This window comes from Phallusia mammillata, chromosome 4, assembly GCF_965637545.1.
Source record: "Phallusia mammillata chromosome 4, kaPhaMamm4.hap1.1, whole genome shotgun sequence".
NCBI lineage: Eukaryota > Metazoa > Chordata > Ascidiacea > Phlebobranchia > Ascidiidae > Phallusia > Phallusia mammillata.
In genome coordinates, this window is record NC_137255.1 from 14,356,121 (window position 1) to 14,375,791 (window position 19,671).

The following is a 19,671-nucleotide window of genomic DNA, read 5'->3' on the forward strand; positions in this document are numbered from 1 at the left end:
CCGAAAATATCGCCTATGAAGGTTAATTAGCTTTATAAGTGGATTGAATAGCAGGCTTAGCGACGTTTTGATTAATTGTTTGGATGTTGTCGCCTTAAATTTCGCAAATTTGAAGTTTTGACCACATTTTCGTGAAAAACTGCGTTTGCAAAATGGGTGTGGGAACTTAATAATGGACTGTAGGCAAAACGCCAGAAAACGAGTAATCAGTTTCCTGTTGAAGGGTTTAAAAACGTGAATCAATTTCATGCGCCTTTTTAAATCATTTCAGTCAGATTCCAACGAGTATATTCAGCGTGTTTTGTAAAATCATGGCCAAAACGGCAAAAATCCAGGACGAAGACGAGTTTCAAAACAGCTTCGACGACGTAAAGGTAACTGAGTATTCTAAATCTTGTCCTGAACTTACAACTAAAGGCATACTTTTCTATAAGAAAGTTTCTGTAAACGCATATCCGAGATGCAAGTACAAACTCTGAAATGTTGCTGGACACCGCTATTTTTCATTTTTAGGTCAATTACACTCCAAGCTGCTGCTTAACTGTCACGGTTTTACGTTGTAGAGATGTGTCAGTATCTTACATCGGGGACAAATGTAAGTTATTTTGTGCCACTTAACATCAACACATCGTTTATCCCTGTTTTATCTGCAGTCGACACACCGGACCCGCAGTTTGTAGTCTCCTGTCCGAAACTTCAAGGCCTAAATCAGTTCAAAACAACATGCAAGACCAATTCTCCCACGTGTGAGATTAACGAAACGTTCCGATTTGTTTTGCCTGAGAATCTGTCACCCGAGGAAGCCTTCCCAGTAAAGGTACGAGTAAAATAAAAATGATAAGAGGAAAAGCGTTTTTGCTTCAGGGTTTATTTCTGAAACGTCAAAATGATGAATAGCGATGACACAGATTTAATTGTCGTGATCTGTCTTATGGGATTTCGTGGTTGGTCGTTATTGACGCATGATTGCAAAAGAGACAGTTTGCGCTATGTAACCCAAGGGAAATATAATATTAACGATATATATATATATATATATATATATATATATGTTGGTGTGTTTCATTCAGATTGAATTGTACGATGCCGACATACTGGTCAATGACTATTTGGGCGCGAAAATCATTGACGTCTCAAAAATGACAATAGGCGAATCACTGCAGAAAACTCTTAAATACGGAAATGTAAGTGAAAACTTGTTAATTGTTTTGCCATATGACAGCGAAAACAAGTCAACATTGTTTACAACATGACATATTTTATGTAGCACGGAGAAGCAGATGTTATGATCAGCAAGGAAAAGAGGTGCGTACATTTTATTCTTATGCTTATTCCAACCAGTATTTTCGAAACTTGATAAATAGTTACACAACTCTAATAAAATCAAAATATGGCGGTTTTTGCCAATTGTATTTCATTTGTGCATGTCAATTTTATGTTTTCAGGTTATCAGCCGATATTCGCCTCTCGGTTGGTTTGCACGAAAAGGAGAGAGCTTACCGCAAAAAGCGTTTTGCTTTCGTGCATAAAGCTCTGCAAAAACTTTTACCTGCATCAGACGCACCGAAATCAGTCAAAGAGGTACAAATTGGTCGTTTTTTCAATAATCTTCATCATGCTTAATTTTGGATACATAAGTTGGTCTTTATTTCATTAAGATATTTTGTTTCGCTTAATATGTTAACACACACTATCGTGTGGTGACAATGCATGTATTTTTTCAAAGAAAACTTTACAAATCGACATGTCATGTCATCAAAATATGACTACATCGACTAGCATAATATAAGTCACACAACAATGAGTAACCGATACATGCATGTTGATGTGGTTTTAAAATTAGCACGCCAAAAATATGCGCCATGAAAATAGCGCTACCAAAATGTCCACAGTTTTATTGTATTTTAGCTAACGCGCGTATCCTAAACGTGCACTGGACAAACTGATGTGCGCAATGATGCACGTTCATTTAAAAAAATACTACTTACAAAACGTTACTTACTAGCAAAAGCCAAACTCAGTCTAGGCGGTCAAGTTTGATTTCTGTACTGTAGAAATTTAGCCAAATTGTAATCAAATCGCACATATTTATATTTACCAACATTTTTAACTGGAGAACGTTTTTATTTTTTTATTTTATTTTTTATACATTATATTTTTTTACGGCCATTCAGACAATAAACCCTAAGTTTCAAAATAGGTACTACATATGGTGGGCTGACTGTTTTGTTGCTGTTTACCATACATGTATTTTATAAATATACTATAGTATTTGTAATACTACCATGTCGTTTTGGGTTCAGACAAGACTTATTTTTACTACGTCAGGCGCAACTACACAAAAGTAACTGTTGTATTTTTCTAAACACACAAGTTTCATATAAGACAACAAAACTTACGCAATCAAAAAAGTGTCTGCAACCATGATACTTTGGACAAATCGTCAACTTTAGCTCAGCATTTTGCTTTGCGCTACTTATTAATTGGCACATCAAACTATTTGAAGAGGTTTAAAATTGGTCAATGCGCAGACACCAGTTGTGTCAATGGTTTGCTCCGGAGGCGGTTACCGCGCTGCGATTGGAATGTGTGGTGCAATGGAAGCTATCAAAGACGCCGGATTGATGGATGCTTTAACTTATGCTGTTGGTTTATCCGGTTCCGCATGGTTAGTTGGTTTCTTTCCTTTACTGTGTTTGTCAGTCAATTTTGACATTTCAACAACGCTTATCTAATGTTTGAAAGGTAGAAACTATTTTGAACAAACTTATAACGCATTTCAAACGAATAAATAAATAAGTAAGCACGATCAATAAGCCAGTAATAAAGTCACGTGACATTACTAAATTTGTTAATAAATAAAAAAAATCGAAGGTAGCAGACTTTTCTCGTCTATTCAGGTACTTGACAAGTGCTTATGCTGCAGAGGGAATGACTCCTGATAAACAAGCAGCATTTCACTCCAAGTTGAGAGAAAATGTCCAAACCAGTATTTTAACAGATTTCATAAACCCCTTACACATCGCAAATTACAGGTTTGTTGTCCGTTGCCATAAATAGGTTTGATGTAAACCAACCGATATCACTTTTTCGTTGATGCCACGTACACCCGTAACAAACAATTTTGTACGTATACGTAATATAAAGATACAGAATATGACAACGTATTAACCTAGTCTTGTTTCAACAGATCGTACATCAGTCAAAAGGTCAGATACGGACAACCTTCTTCTTTTGTGGACTTTTTTGGTTACACTGTCGGAAAGCATCTTCTGGGTGAAGAAGTAGGTATTTCAGAGCAGGACTTAAAATGTAACGAAACAATATTTTGGACAAAAAAAGTCAACAGTAGTTGCTTTTAAAAAAAGTAACCGTTATTAGGATTGTATAGGCCCTAAAAAAACACAAACCTTAAACCCAGTTTAACCCTGTGACCCAGTAAAAACCTAAAAAATGAACCACAAAATAGTTCTTTGAAACGAATAACTTGATTAAGTGCACAAAATGTATTGTTAAAGCTACTTTGTAAAAAAAGGTATTTGCGCATCTTAGGAAGTTAAAATCAACTTCCTTTTTTCGGATTGACAATTTCCCTCCAATACGCAATCGTTGCATAAAAGGACATCGCATTTTTGTTCGGTTTTCGTTTGTCTCGTTTTAATGTCAATAAACATTTCCTAGAACCTCAAAAAGTGTTTGACGGACCTACAGCCCTATGTGATGGATGCTGAAGTTCCATTTCCCCTGTTTGCTTCCTTAAATGTGAGGAACACAGTGGCGGCTTCCAAGTACCACGGTATAATGTTTAAGTGCTGACCTCAATCTAAATTATTCAGGCTTCTCTTGTGATATGTTTACACGCCATTAAACTGTATCCGATCCACCCGAACTTAAGTGCAATTATAATTGCATTTATATAATTCTTATGAGAATAAATCAAGGCATTGCATTATTTCTTGATCTAGTTCAACTTCTGGAATATACAACTATATGTTAATTTACATATGTTACGTTTTTAACTAGGCCCCCGTAATACCAGTTAACCCAAGTTCTGTCTAAAATTATAATTTTCAATTCTTTTTAATTGAGTTTTTTTTGTAAAAAACATTGGCAACAAGACTAAGCAACGCATTCACACTTTTTAAGCTTACCTGGATATGTCTCCTTTCGAGATTGGATTTCCAAAGTTCGGAATGGGTGTCGACCCGACAGAATATGGTTCAGCGTTCAGTGGTGGCATACTGTCGCGAAAATGCCCGGAGTTGCCGTTGCATTTTATTCAGGGAATGTGCGGCTGTGCGTTTTCAATCCTTATTGGCCAATTAATGGAAAAAGGAGGAGAAAAGAGCGAAAGCCTACTTGAACGTATTGGTAAATTATTTCGTCTGTAAAAACATACATTTTTTCTGACCTCCATACAGCAACGTTTTAACTGATAATGTATAGCTACAATATTCGAGTAATAAAAAATATTTTTGCACGTTTATTTTGATTTTTCGAGCCTAGTTGAAAAAAATCTTGCTAGTTAAATTGTATATATACTAACTTATGTTTTTTTAGACAAAATTAGAACAACTCGCTCCTCCGCTTTAAAGGAGCACAAAGGCGCAGAAATTGAGGTAATTATACTAATAAAACTGTAGCTGTTCTCATTTTGCTACAAAAAGTTGTTGACATTACTTTAATGTAATCCCTACCTTATACACTTTATAATGAAGGTCTATATTTAGTGATCAGCAACGTCACAAATTTACGATTTAAATTTTAACCAGTTATCCAACTCAAATAATACCCCCTATTGATTGTGTTGTTTTTACCGATCGTTTTCAAAACCGAAATATTGTTGACAATGTGTCAAAAAACGCTGTTGTTTACATTTATTTTAGTTTGACTCTGATGCCTCCGGCGATACTGACGACGAGAGTGACGATGATACCGATGATGCCGATGATGCCGATACCACACAAACTGACGCCCCCGTTGATGTTCCCAAACCAACAAACAAACAAGCAGATGTAGAAGCTGATGCTGCGATCGAAGCATCGTATTTTAGTGAGTGACAAAACTGGAACCTAACTATTCAATAAAATTTAATATTTTTTTTAATTGTTTTATAAAATAAAAAAAATTGCGGTATTGCCCGGTATTAAATTAACATTGCTTGCTTGCAGCACGGTGCAAGGATGTCATCATGTACATGTTTAACTTCTGGCGACCAGCCCCAGCCATCGCTGACAAAAAAGAGGCAGCAAAACCGGAGCCTACACAATCAGAATCCCCTTCCGATGGGAACTCAATTTTCAGTCAATTAAAGTACTTTAACACATTACTATAAAAGCAATGTAAAAATTGTTTAGCAATGTTTAGGTTAGTTATCAGTGAATTAAATAGAATTCGGTCATCGGCGTGCTGTTTGTCGATGCTTCGATTCACAATTTATACCTTTATAGCTAAATTCGCTTAAGAAATTAAAGTATCTTAAATTTGGATGAAGAAATATTTTAAGGTTGTTACCGTACTGCTTTTTTTTCAAACTTTTGTTTTACTAATCAAAGAATGTTTTTTAATAGTTTGAGTTTTATGTCAAATCGTGATGCATTGATCGGAAGGACTGCAAAGGTGTTTAATGTTGCCCATGCATTTGAACCTGTTGAAGTTTTTTGCATGAATCCATTCAACAAAACAGAAAAAAAGAAAGGTGCGAATCATGAACATTTGTGGCTTTACAGCAGCTCTTATAAGCAACCATTTACTTCTCTTATAAGCAACCATTGACACTGATGCATACGTCAAAGGCTGCTCTGGGTCCTTACGTTACGCGGGCAAAAGTGTCTGGTGAATCGATGGGCTTTATGGCATTGTTTGCCATAGTATCGCTCAAGTTCGAAGAAAAACGATTCGGTAACGACGCTTTTTTAAAAAATAAGTGTTTATCTTTCGAAAAGCCTAAGGCATTAGAGAAATTTTCTCTTAAATTAAGCACCCTCCAACTCTATTCGCTGACACACATAAATTAATGATACCTTAAGGCTGTGGTTCCGAATCTTTTTCCAAGAACACCCTTAACAATTCAAAACAGTTTCATTCTCACCAATACTACCCAGTATATGCTAAAGCTAAACCATACAAAAGATAAAACCATACATTTAAAATTGTGTGTTTTATTAACATTTATTTTAAGTATCGCTATCTAATCTGTCTCATGCAATGCAGTCTCTTCGAAAGACAAAGCCACATTCAAAGTTGACACGAACAAGAAAATCTCCATAAGAAAAGAAGTTATATCGGTGGCTGACGCAGGTGAAAACAAACGCCTAGATGTAAAACAGTCTGATCTACTAACTTTTATAACTTATGATTTATCTTATCCAGGTGTGTTAAAAAATGTTCCAACCGACCTCGCTCTTCGACCACAACGCCAGTCCGATATTCTTATTGTGATGGACTTTAATGCATACAGCTCAGATTCGTCGTTTAATTACATGGTAAGTGCGGACAGTTGCTTTAAGAATATAATTTGTCTGCTTCAGACCAGAACGCTTTTGTTGTTTCTTTCTTCAACGTGATGTTTGCAAGTGCTTAACGCTCGAAAGAACCACATCACTGCAAGTCGGAGGTTACCAAACTGCTTTGAAATGATTATTTTGTTTCCATCTAATTATTTTAGCTACCAACATTTTCTTAGTACCTGAATTCTAATTTTTGTACTTAGTTGTGTTGTTTAATTTTTCGTGCGACAAACCGAACGACATTATTCTCTTGTATTTTCAGCCGTTGCTTGCAACCGCGGCCCATGCAGAGATCCAAGGCTTGAATTTTCCCAACATAAACTTCAAACAAGTAACCGAAATGCCGCCAACCGAATTCTTCCTTATCGAAGGCGACGAAAATACCCCAACAGTTCTGTGGTTCACTTTGTGCAATAAAAAGTTCAGAGCCGAGAAAGACTATAAGCCACGTCACTCAAAAGGTTAGGGAAAATAATTTAACATGCAGTTTGATGCGCAAGGGATTGCAGTTTTAGCTACACTGTGACCGCTTTTACACTGATGAAAAGAGGTGTCATGAATAAGAGATAAACTTTTTTACCTTTTGTAGTTTTTAAACACGTGACAGAACGATTCCTTAATTCTCTGCAATCGATATATATTTGTATAGTGTTAAATAATATATTCGCTTTTTAGTCAAGCGCCGACTTGCTCGTATTTAGGCGGTTAATGTATTGGGATTTTTTAATAGAATTTACAACCGGAGATGCTTTCAACGACTTTCCCGTGTTCGACCCTGGAAACGCTTGCAGTACTTTGAAGTTCGACTACAGCCACGAAGACTTTGACAGATTACGAGACCTTATGTATTACAACGTCACTAGTCACATCGATGTGAGTAGTTTAAACTTTTCGAAGTCTTAAAACGTGGTTTGGGGCCGTGATGAGCTAAATACTAAAGCGAACCACGGTAAAATATAGTTGTGTGTTACACCGATCTGAAGGCCGTTTTTGCAGCACATGTAGTATTTGGGCTTTATAGCAGTAATGCAACAAACTCGTCCCACGTTTTAAGACTTCGAAAAGGCCCGACATCGAATATTAAGCCGATATTCCAGATTCTTTAAAATCTGCAGGCTGCATAAAACAAAATACTTGGCCTTCAACGCGATCGTATTTTCAGGAACAACAGATTTGTTTTAAGTATTTTATTTGTTGGGCCGTAAAACTTCCTTCACACATTTCAAAACGTCAGTTAATACCAAAACTTCGTCAAAAGGGCATATTTAAGATTTGGCCAAACAGAAGCAAGTCGATCCAATTTGATGCATTTGGAGAGATTACGTTTACACAGGAACAAACTGGTCGAACAAATAGCTTTTTCTGAGACTATTTTTGTTGCTTTTGCAGGAAATCAAGGAGGCAATAGCGAAAGCTGTAATAAGAAGGCGAAACCGGGAACAGTAGAATATTAGAAATTGTAGTTATTTTTACAATGCTGTTTGTCAAGCACGAATTCCTTCCCTGATGGTGTTACATAGTTTTTGTAATGATCTTCTAAACGCACACTTTTCACTTTTATTGGGATTGTTTTTACCTATTCAATGCCTTGTTTGCTATAAGCAGAAAGTTCTAACAATTTACTAACATTTTGCAATTTTATGTATTGTGGTGTGAGTGCGTGGTGTGTACAGACCTATCCCCTTCAATTGTTGCAACTGTGTTTTTGGTTTTGGTTTCCGTTCATTAAGTTTCAAGGACCACAAGGACAATGTTTTTGACGATTTAAATAATTAAGTTTGTTTTGTTAATTAAGCTCCCACGATAAGTTTTTTTCACTTGTCTTATCTGATGCTGAATCTATTATAATGCGAAGTATTACCCAAAGTCAGTTTATAAACCCAGTTTGCGTTTTAAAATGTGTTTTACCTATTATTGCTTTTACTACTAATCAGAATAAATAACTTTGCTGATCAAAACCAAGTATCCTACAGTTTTTCGGTGTTTTAAGACACCTGTTGGGAGAAAGAATACAACACCTTGACTAGGGGTGGGGAACATTTCCGTTCATCTAAATCAGTAATTTTCAAAAAAAACTTTTCTTGACGCGAACCGAATATTTACAAATTTAATGCGACACGGGTATACATTTTGATCTGTAAAACAATGAAGGTTTTCGAAAGTTATTTCTACGCGAGAATTACTTGGGCCGAAATTATTCGGTCTTTTGAGCAAACATTCTGATTTGGCCCAAAGACTTATTTCAGCTAGATTTGCTTTATGGCGCATGTTAATGATCTAAGATACATACTAAACTGAAGCTTTCAGTACACTTAAGACAGTCTGTGTTTTTCGTTGTGTAATGTAATATGTATAAATCGATTTCGCGGGTGAATGGCTTCCTCAGTTCTGAAGGAGAAAAAATCTAAATAATCTAAGAATAGTTCGTGACATAACGTCCAAGACTAAAACATTAGATTATACGCAATCAATGTCCTTTTTCGTTTGTTGTGACAGGACAGAATCATATACGATTGTAGAACCATGAGCTTTTGGACGGTGCCACACAAGTCGCTCGGTGAACTACTAAGGTATAAGGGTTCTTAACCAGGAGTGCACGTACCCCTAAGGGGTACGAGGACGGTTCCTAAGGGGTGCGGGGATGCTTGTATAAAATTAAATTACAATGGTTTTGTTATTGAAGCAATTACAGAAGGAGGTGCGAAAATTGGTTGGTAAATTGAAAGGGGTGCAGCAAGGGAAAAGGTTAAGAACCACTGCACTAAGGGAACATGGACTCTTTGGTTTTGGAGCTTCTGGCTTCGAGGAAATAACAAGTTACATGGTAACGTAAGATAAGAAATAAAGGCGAATAAACACCAAAACAATTTTTCGCATATTTTTCTTCGCCTGGTGGATCGTGCAGAATCAAGATCTTAAAAAGTATTACATCGAAGGCCGCACATGTTGCCCCAAACAGCCGCGTGTGACTCATCCCAACCTTGACTTTTAAAGCCCCTGATTTAAAAGATTAATGTCGGGAGTTCGGGACTGTTTAGTAGCTTGTATATTGAAGTGAACAAGACATGGACTTGGAATAGTTTGACCAGAAACAAATTTTGACATTAAAAACCTTTGAGAAAAAAACGCAAAGCGTTTTCATTTGTTACTAAAACGGTTTGACAGACTAATTTTATCATTGGTCAAATACCGGTAATGCATGAGTTGATTGTACTTAAACGCGGTTCATTGACCTGTCATATGCAATATTTCGCAGATAATGATAATTATTTCGTAAGGCGTATGAGTAATATCATGACTACATATTATGCTGATTTTTGTTTAGCTGATTTATCATCATTTGACATCGTCACGCAAAAAAATTACCAAATTTTAGCGGCACAGCAATATTGTACAAAAAACTTGCATTAGGTAAAAGAAAACGCAAAATTAACGCTGCTTTAAAGCATGTTTCTTGTAAATATGTTCTGTCGCCGTCAGGCAGAGGTTACCAATTAACCTTTTCAGAAGCGAGGGCTACCATAAGATTACCAAATAGCTCGAATGCTATACCAGTTTAAAACATAAGAATAAACAAATTAAAAAAGCTATAATGCGTACACTTAAATCTGCATTCTTATAATCTTTTGACAAGCATTTGTAACGTAAATGAATATGTTTGTGTGTCATCGTCAAAACGACATTTATTTTGCCGTGATAGGGTATATACCCGCAATAGGGTATGGTCGTTTATGCATTTTTTGCGCTTGAAGGATTAATTTGTTTCGGGTCATAGTCATACAACATTCGTTTCGAAAATCAAAAATTCGTTTTATAAAAAGTGTTACATGATTATCTGAAGGGCCATAGCGTTAAAAACCCATAGCGTTAAATTTTGTGCCATAGCGTTAAAAACAAGTTTTGTGTTAATAAACACTGTTGTAACAATTCTTCAAATAAAACATTTACAACATTAAACCTGTTTCATGTTTCTTTATATTGTCACATCCGTCCTCATAGCTAAAAACTGTTTATCGCAACAAGTCACTCGAAGTAACCATAAAAAAATGTTTAGGTAGTATGTGAATTATGCATGTGCAGCTTCATTAGTCTGCCTTGTTTACGATCTCATTGAATGAAGCTTTTTTTTTCTTTTTTACGTGCACTTGGTGGTCTGTCAATGCAACGAACTCAAACAGCTGCACAAACTATATGGATCGTGAAACTGTTGAATATAATCAAGAAAGCTAAGTACCAGAGGAAAAAAATATACCTGATTATTATCCAACCAGTGCAAATACAGACCGGAATCTTTTCGAAAGTCGAATTTGTAGTAAAAACGTAAATAATACATAATCATAAAAGCGCAGAGTGGACAAACGAAAACATCATTAACTAATTGCAACCCACAACCTGGGAAAAGTGTTGCCAATTTTCAGATACAGGTATAGCACAAAGGAAGCCAATGTAACCTGCAACATCATCGACGTTTGCGATGATTTTATAATTACGGATATTGTTGGCTAAATAGGAAGTATGTTAGTACGGGTGTTGTAGCAGACATAATTGTTGAGTTTCACTTGCAGTTAGTAGACCTTCAAGTTGGTACAAAGTTTTAATTGAAGATGGCGTGTTGCAATCTTGATGAAGCGGAAGACCGGATTCAAAAACCTTACGACGACTTAGAGGTAAGTTTTGTCTTGTAACTTTTTGGTTATCATACGCAGAGAAATCTACGTACTTAAATCATTGTACTAGGTGCTGTATATGGATTTCGATTAAATGATGTTTACGTTAAACGGTTTGCGTTTTTTGGCATGTCTGGTCATTTTGATGGATATTTTACGAATCGCATCTTAAAGTTTTACGAAATGATACATTATTGACAAACCTGTTAACAAAAATAAGACAAAATCAGTAAAAACTGAAGAAGTTTGGCTAATGACACAAATAGGCAGCACAATGAAGATTTTTTTTAAAAAAAACTTCTATTCGTCTGATGCCGTTACCATTTGTTTTACGAACAACCACTTTTTTTCAAGATTGATTTCAAGAAAACTGTCGTTTTGTCAGTAACGGTACTTCGATGTCGAGATGTTAGTGTGAATTACGTTCAGGACAAACTGGGTAAGATTTCCTGTGTATATTTAACCGTCAATCCCACTTCAGTAATGTTTTGACGCAAACATATAGAATATATGCAGTTGCATTCACCTACGTGTCTGAGCTTCTAATGTACTCTAATGTTACATTTGCAAAGTTGTCCGTTATTGCGTCATAATTGGTCTGTGCTGCAATGCCCTTAATGCCTAGAAAGGTTTCTGGATAACGTCACATGTCGTCAAAAGCACGCATAAACTGCTCCTATATTTCCCTGCCACTGAAACTTGGCTGCTTGTTTTCCTTGTATACTGGCTTGGTTGTTTGATGCATGTGTTTTGGGCGGATCTCAAGAATAAGGCTGATTTATCTGTATTGATGTTTATGTTTTTGTACTGCGCACTGGACAGTTGACACACCGGATCCTCAATTTGTGGTGACATGTCCCAAGTTGACAACCAAGAAGCGATTTCAAACGGTGACAAAATCCAACAGCCCAACATGTGAAATAAACGAAACATTTCATTTCGTTATTCCCGATTCCTTACTTTCTGAGACTTTTCCGGTTGAGGTGCGACCAAATGCCTTTTTTTCTTCAATTTTATGTTAACACAATTTTCGTTTTTGTGTAGATTGAACTGTACGATGATGACGTACTGTTTGACGATTTTCTGGGCAAAAAATCTGTAGACGTTCAGGGTCTACAAATTGGTGAAATTATGGAAAAAACAATAAATTTCGACACGGTAGGTGCAACAAGCGATTGACCATAGTTATATCTTTCTTACTTCAAACCCAAATTCACCGTCATCAGGGCTATAGTGTAGGCTACACATCAACAAATCTTTTTTAATTGTTCTTTTTGCATTTCTAGCATGGTGAAGTGGACGTGAAATTTGACAAACATTACAGGTAACAGTTAAGTGTGATGAAACATAACAGTGCCCAATAACTCTTTAAGCAAATACACGTTTTTGTTAAAGGACCACCCCAGACTTTAGACTTTCACTTGGGCTTCATGAGAAGGAAAAAGAGTTCAGGAAGAAACGAATACCAAAGGTTTGCAAACATTTGCAAGAAATCCTGGATGAGTCCCAAGCACCGAAATCGGATGTAGAGGTTTGTTTTAGCTTTTCATTGTAACTTGTTGTGCGGACAACCTGTTGTACAACTCGGCCAATTTTGGGTTGTTTTTCTCTTTGAAAGGATATTAATCAGATTTCCTTGGGAAGTTTATGTACTTTTGACAACCATTTGGCATAGCTTCCCTAAGCGTAAACAAATATTTTGTCCATCTATTAGTTTAGATAAGTTGTCAAAACATAAACTACAATAAACACCTGATTTGAATGGGGCAATGCATATTTAATCACTTAGTAGGGCAGCCACAAACGACAACCACACAAAATCTTGGGACAGAATCTGATCGCTCGAAAATGTATCTTTATCAATATGTAAAAAAAACATTGTGGAGATTTTTAATTCGACACTTAACTTGTTGTAGACCCCTGTGGTGACTCTTGCGTGCTCGGGTGGAGGTTACCGGGCTATGATAGGAATGTGTGGTGCGATGCAAGCACTGAAAGATCATGATTTATTGGACTCGCTCACCTATGCTTGCGGATTGTCAGGCTCATCCTGGTAAATTGGAAATCAAAAAAATGCTATTTCTATGTGATGAATAGGGATCGTGTTTTGTACAATGTAAACAGCGCACGCCAATTTTTCTTCGTTTACATCAGGAGTCGGCAACCTATTACATGTAGCGGGCCAAAAGCAACATCAGCCAAATCGCATTGGGCCGTATTGAGTTTTCACTTTAAAATCCATTACCGTGCTCCTAAATTCCTTACATTTAGCGCAGTTTTATCAGATTGATTCTTTGTTTGCTACCTTATGCCAACATTGCAAAAATAGAACGCAAATTTAGTCTATTACTATAAACTTGCTGGAACTTTTTCACGCCTGCAATTACAGTAAAACCCGATGTTAGACTGTCTACTACCTAAATGCAATCTTTGTGTTACTAAGATCAATTGAAACACTGTTGGAACAAAGGTACTCAAATTCACGAGCAATTATGTGTGGTCGAAGACTAACGATGGTGACAAAACTAAAACATTTGAGCTTTTTTCATAATTGGCCTATTTATAAGATGGCCGTATAAGTGGCCGACCGCGGTCTCACGTAAAACAAAACAATTCATCAATGAGAGCATCCTTTTTATTAGGTAAATATTCTAATTTTCAAATATACTGTGATGGCCACATCTCTAATTATCTTGTGACAGTTGATGCACGCCTATACCTCGCTGACAAAAACGTGCCATGCAGATAAACGTAAAACAGTTATATACTTAGGCTACCTTACAGGTATCTCTCAACTTCTTACGCACGAAAAGGGATGAAGAAAGAGGAGCAAGAGAAATTCCATGAATATATACAGAAAAGTTTTTCCAAAAGCTTTCTTCTCGACTTTGTCAACCCTGCAGTTCTAGCACGATACAAGTGCGGTGTTACATAAGAACACGTTTGCATAAAAGTCTATGTAATGAAATTTAACCAAACAAAGTTTTAGAAAAGACATACGACTCGAGTGGTTTAAAATAAATTGAATTTGTATCAAATTGCAGTTTTTTCTTCACGAACACCAATATTAACTCTTTTAATTCGCAAACATTATTTATTACTGTTTTAGAAATCATATCAGCACAAAGTCAAAGCGCGGGCAACCTTGTTCATTTGTGGACCTATTCGGCTTCTGCATAGGAGAACATTTGCTGGGAAAGGAGGTATGTGCAAGAGTATCTTCACAAATTAGAGCGACTGGTGCAGATAATATAACTCATCCCTTTAGAACATGGACATGGTCCTTTCGGATCTTCAGCCGTATGTGGAGAACGCTGACGTACCATATCCTGTATTTGTGTCGCTCCATGTAAAGAATACGATTCGGGCAGCAAAGTTTCACGGTGGGTAACGTAACAGATTGTCAATGAAATGAACTATTGACCTTTGATATCAACCACGTTATTAAAACTGATCTCCAGCTTTTGTTACGTTTTCTTCGATAACATTAATTACATCTATGGTCTCACACTCCACATTAAATAAAGTTACAAATATTTCGGAAGCTGTGATTTCTTTACTGCCCTTTAAAGGGCACCAGGCTACTTCCACGTTAGGCCCATATAAGTTATAAGGCCCTACCTGGGGAAATCAGCGATAATCTAACATGGACCGATGTTACCTTTCCTGTCTCCCGCCAGTGATAAATCTATGGGGTATCTCCGATCAGCAAGTTATGGGCCATACTAAACTCGAAGATATTTCGATTAAGGCCCGCACAAAAATTTCCGACTGGCTTGGGGTTCGCTTTGCTTAATATTTTAACAAATCTAAGTTAGGTTGTAATATAACAGTAGCCTATACCTTGTTTTGCTATTACAGCTTGTGTTGAACTTACACCACACGAGGTGAATCTGCCTGTGTATGGGATCGGGATGACGCCGGATACTTGTGGTTCTGCTTGGAGCAGTGGAATTTTGGCTCGAAAATGTCCCGAGCAAAACTTGCACTTTGTACAAGGAATGTGCGGCTGCGCTTTCGCGGTCTTGTTTAAGCTTTTTACCGAAAAGGGGGGAGAAAAGAGCGAAGAGTTTTCTCGCTACATCGGTAAGTTGTGATTTTACTGTTAGGGTATTTCGCATTAAATTGGAGTATATTTTGTTTGGTAAAAAAGTTTATTATATATAGGCCATGATAAATGCTATATAGGCCTATTACTTTATTATTTTATTTTCTTAGAGGAAATCCGAACAAGAGGTAGAAAGTGGAAAAATCGAATTCTACCCGAAACTTCCAAAGAAATTGAGGCAGGCTATTTGGTTTTTAGTTTTTGTTGGTTTTAATTTGTTGTATTGTAGCAAAAAGTAGCCTATTATTAATAAAAAATCTATTTGAAAAGTGTTGTTAACGTTAAATTTGTGTTCGCTAATCAAAAAGAAAAAAATTCAGATTGATTCCGATGCTTCCGGAGACACGGACACAGATGAACCCGATGTAGATGAAAAAATCGAGCCAGCATTCGAGAAAAAGGAGGATAAAAAAGATGTGCAAAAGCAAACGCCACAGGGCTTGTGGAGTACGACACCTTTGACTATAGTGATACAAATATCAGGTTTCTAATGAGTGCATGCTTTTGTTGTTTGTATCTTTAACAGAACGTCTAATGGCTTTTTTGAGAAGCCTGTTGGGGTGGAACGAAGCAGAAAAAGATACCTCAGATCCTCAAGGCGACGGAGAATCCGGGTTGGTTGAAGAAATGAAGTAAGTGTAAAAGTGTTTGAGTTTCTATTTTGAAAAGATGCAGTTATGACGACTATTCTTGTTCAGTGCCGGATTAACCATTAGGCAAAGTAGGCACGTGCCTACAGGCCAGTCAGTAATACAGGCCACTTTACAACAACGATATTTGTGACAATGATTTGGCAACACTGATAATTCTAATTTTTTAGTTGGCAACCCTGATTTTCGGGCCACTTATAAAATGTGCATACAGGCCAGCAGACCCTTAATCCGGCACTGTTCTTGTTGATTCTTGCCCTTTTGTCCAGTTATTATTGATTAATCGTTGATGTCAACATGCAAATTTTACACTTAAATTGAATCATAACATTTTTAAATAACTGAGTTCATTTGTTTTGTGTCACTGAGTTTACGTTAATTACAGACAATATGTAAACAAGCCATGCTGTGTAATCTGTAAATAAGTGATTTAAATAGGAGAGTTAACTATTACGAACAATTGTGTTTCAGAAAGCACACGTTTTTCACAAGTAGAGATGAGGTGATTGGTAGAACCGCCAAACTTTTTAACATTGTACAAGGCATTGATGACGTTGAATCGTACAGTCTAAATCCACTTGCAGGACCAATTACGCAAACGGGTAAATGCCGCACTCCTTGTAGAAATTATCGTTGGTTTAAATATGAACTTGGACATTTCTTCTGAACTTGCTACATATGCAGAACAAGAAAAGGAGCTAATCGACAAACTTCACCTCGACACAGGGCGAAAAATTTCCACCAAAAAGGACGTGATATCGGTTGTCGATGCTGGTACGATCATTAACTTATTTTCATATTTGTAGAATTACTTTACTTTTTGAAAGCAAATTCCCTTTAGGAGTTTTGATAAATGTTCCAACCGATGTTGCTCTGCGACCGCAACGTAATCCAGATGTGATGATAGTGTTTGATTTTAACGGTTATAAATCCGATGATTCTTTTGATTACATGGTGAGTATTATTTATCCCGTGTTTGACGGATAAGTGCAAAAAAATCGTATGGTAAAATCCGGACTAAAAAGGCATATGTACAGCTTTTAATAACTGAAACGTCGGTGCGGTTCTATAGTGGGCATTTATTTGTTGTAAAGTGGTTTTGTTTATCTTTTTCTGCATCTAGCCGCTGATGGCCGCAGCTGCCCATGCCTGGATACACGGTCTCAAGTTTCCTGCAATATCTTTTGAGCAAATAACTAAGTTGCCTCCGAAGCCGTTTCTCATCTTCGAGAGCGACCACGTCGACTGTCCCACGGTCCTCTGGCTTACTTTGTGCAACAAAGAGTTCAAGAAAATCAAGCTTCCTCAATATGATAAAAGTAGGAATTTTAAAAAGCTCGTTTTTGATTTGGTAACATTGGTGCAAATGTTGAACTCAGTTGTCCACAATATTTTTTGGCATACAACGCACAGCACACAAAGATTCTTTCGAATACTGTAGGCACTTAGGATGAATAAACATTATGGTTATCCAACTGGACAGATTAAAGAGAAATATCTGTCATTATAATAACTTGCAAAAAGCTCTTGTTATGAAATCTATCCAGTTTCTCAAATGCTATATTTTTTACAACGATATCAATATTAACTTACAATAATAAATAAATGTTATATACAGTGTGTCGGAACGTTTATGAACCCGCGTTGTTATAACAAGCTATCCCCATTTGCAAGAACACCTCAACTTCTGCTACAAAGTAACAGACGTTGGAATATTTTTTCTCTGTTGAACAGAGTGAATCACACCATATTTTGGGAACCACTGGTTGAAAAAATAATAAAACCGCTAATTAGAAGAGAAACGAAAGCAACAAACAATGCATTCAAGTTTATTTTCTTGTTGAAACAGAATACCCAGAAGAAAAACACTTTACCGACTTCCCAGTTTATGGAACTTCGGGTGGATACAGCACGTTTAAATTTAGATACACCGAGTTGGAGTTTGATCGGCTAAGGGAACTGATGTACTTCAACGTGTCGAGTCACATTGAGGTGGGTTTATGTTATGTTATAAGTAATTCACAACGTGACTTATCACCTTCCGAGTAGACAACTATGACATGTACTGTAGGCAGGTATGCCTCAAAGCGAGAACGCACATCAGACAAAGTTTGCTTAATACCGATGACCATTTGCGAATATTTATGAGCAAATTAGGTGAAAATCCTGACAATTAGGGCTGGTTTGAGGTTTTATAATCTTTACACCAGTGTTTAGCAAACTTTATATGTTGAGAGTTCCTATGCTGGCAGCTCTACCAGATCGCCACATAATAGACGCCATAAAAAAGAAGGCATTCTGTTCAGTTCGTTGTAGGCGTGCAAGGAAACGGTAAACGTGGTGAGAGAGGCCGCTACTGGGGGTTAATTTTAACATTGCCATAAAATAGAGCTTGGGAAATTTATATTATATTTGCAGGAAATCAAAGAAGCGATTGGAAAGGCAGTGGAAAGACGAAGAAAGCGATTTGCTCATTAGAAAGATTGCGATATAGCTACCTCTGCTTACTGGAAATTTTGATAAAAACTACTTTCTTTAAGACTAAAATCGATGTATCTACAATTATATTTCTGCTAAATGTACAATTCTATTTTTGCAAACATCTATTATATTTGCCGTTTAAAAATTTGCTGCTTTAAACACATGTAAATAGAATTATGTATTCGGAATTGTCATCAGCTGCTTCTTTAAAAACTTAACTTCAAAACAGATGACTTACAGTGGCAAGGTTACAGAGACATACGGGAACAAAACTATTCCAAACAAACGTTTGTACGATTCTAAATAACCGTGGTTCCCAGACTTAATTGTTTATTTGTAATGATCTTCTAGCAGCATTTGGGGTCAAAGATAATTTCGTAGGTGAATAGAAATTTAACTTATAAGCTGTTATCAAAGCCGAACCCAAATTTAAGCACTGTGGTAATTCAATCTTTACAAAAGTACAACAACCCTAATTCCTCAAAAGAAATAAAACTTTAAAGCATTTGGCAGTCCTGCCGCTTTGCAGACCCCAGTTTAAGAAGTCCAAGACGAGAAATATTAATTGCGTCTTGCTGACTTAGTTGTTGTCTCAAACTACTTTGTGGTACCTGTCGTCTAAATTACTGCTTTGTCAGCACCATTTCTGAAGTTTGTAATCTGTGAATTCCACTTAGTGGTAACGATTCAAACGACCGATTAGGTTTCACTTGCTTGGGAAATTCAAAAACTATAAACAAAGAACTTTTCCACAAACTCGAGGTTGTGTTAACTGCTCGCCCACCTTCGGTAGTTAAACGAAAATATAGTACTCAAAGGCATAGGCTTTTTTGAAAAAAACACCGCATAAAACTATATCGGTTTTGACATAAAACTTTTTATGATAAAAGTGTCAAACAGCTCGTGGTAATTAAGACAAGTGCTTACTTTTGCCAGCATACTATATAGTTTTTAGTATACCTATACTCTAAAAACGACTGACCTGTAAGTTCGGAACTCACGAGGAGGTTTGACAAGTTGAAATCCAAACGAAAATTTTGTTTGTAATTACGTCACAGCGACAACAACCACAGAGTAGTTCGCAGGCAGTGTAAGTAGTCGCGAAAGGAGACACAGAAACGGTTTTCTAAACAGAAAACGAAACACATTGAAATATGGGAGCGCGCGTGGTTCCCGCAATGAATAACAAGACCTTCGAATAAACCAGGGTTTGGAAATGTTCTTCTTCGTCAGTAGAGCCTCTGGACTTGAGCTCC

General features: G+C 36.7%; 2 protein-coding genes across 2 annotated transcripts; both read left to right on the forward strand.

Annotated features, from left to right (window-relative positions):
- Positions 1 to 276: 276 nt before the first annotated feature.
- LOC145222965 (cytosolic phospholipase A2-like) lies at positions 277 to 8,461 on the forward strand. Its single transcript, XM_080089233.1, has 20 exons — positions 277 to 374; positions 514 to 595; positions 654 to 817; positions 1,071 to 1,184; positions 1,268 to 1,305; positions 1,446 to 1,581; positions 2,532 to 2,668; positions 2,901 to 3,035; positions 3,191 to 3,284; positions 3,682 to 3,796; positions 4,147 to 4,371; positions 4,561 to 4,619; positions 4,887 to 5,052; positions 5,172 to 5,313; positions 5,571 to 5,698; positions 6,214 to 6,300; positions 6,373 to 6,485; positions 6,772 to 6,970; positions 7,240 to 7,382; positions 7,899 to 8,461. The coding sequence occupies exons 1-20, from the start codon at positions 312 to 314 to the stop codon at positions 7,953 to 7,955; spliced, it is 2,397 nt and encodes a 798-aa protein (XP_079945359.1). The 5' UTR covers positions 277 to 311; the 3' UTR covers positions 7,956 to 8,461.
- A 2,652-nt stretch (positions 8,462 to 11,113) lies between these two features.
- Positions 11,114 to 18,665, forward strand: LOC145223494 (cytosolic phospholipase A2-like). Its single transcript, XM_080089908.1, has 20 exons — positions 11,114 to 11,176; positions 11,531 to 11,615; positions 11,999 to 12,159; positions 12,221 to 12,334; positions 12,463 to 12,500; positions 12,572 to 12,707; positions 13,093 to 13,229; positions 13,961 to 14,095; positions 14,286 to 14,379; positions 14,445 to 14,559; positions 15,038 to 15,262; positions 15,395 to 15,487; positions 15,555 to 15,731; positions 15,811 to 15,916; positions 16,406 to 16,536; positions 16,619 to 16,708; positions 16,776 to 16,888; positions 17,058 to 17,253; positions 17,784 to 17,926; positions 18,353 to 18,665. The coding sequence occupies exons 1-20, from the start codon at positions 11,114 to 11,116 to the stop codon at positions 18,410 to 18,412; spliced, it is 2,412 nt and encodes an 803-aa protein (XP_079946034.1). The 3' UTR covers positions 18,413 to 18,665.
- The last annotated feature ends 1,006 nt before the right edge of the window (positions 18,666 to 19,671 follow it).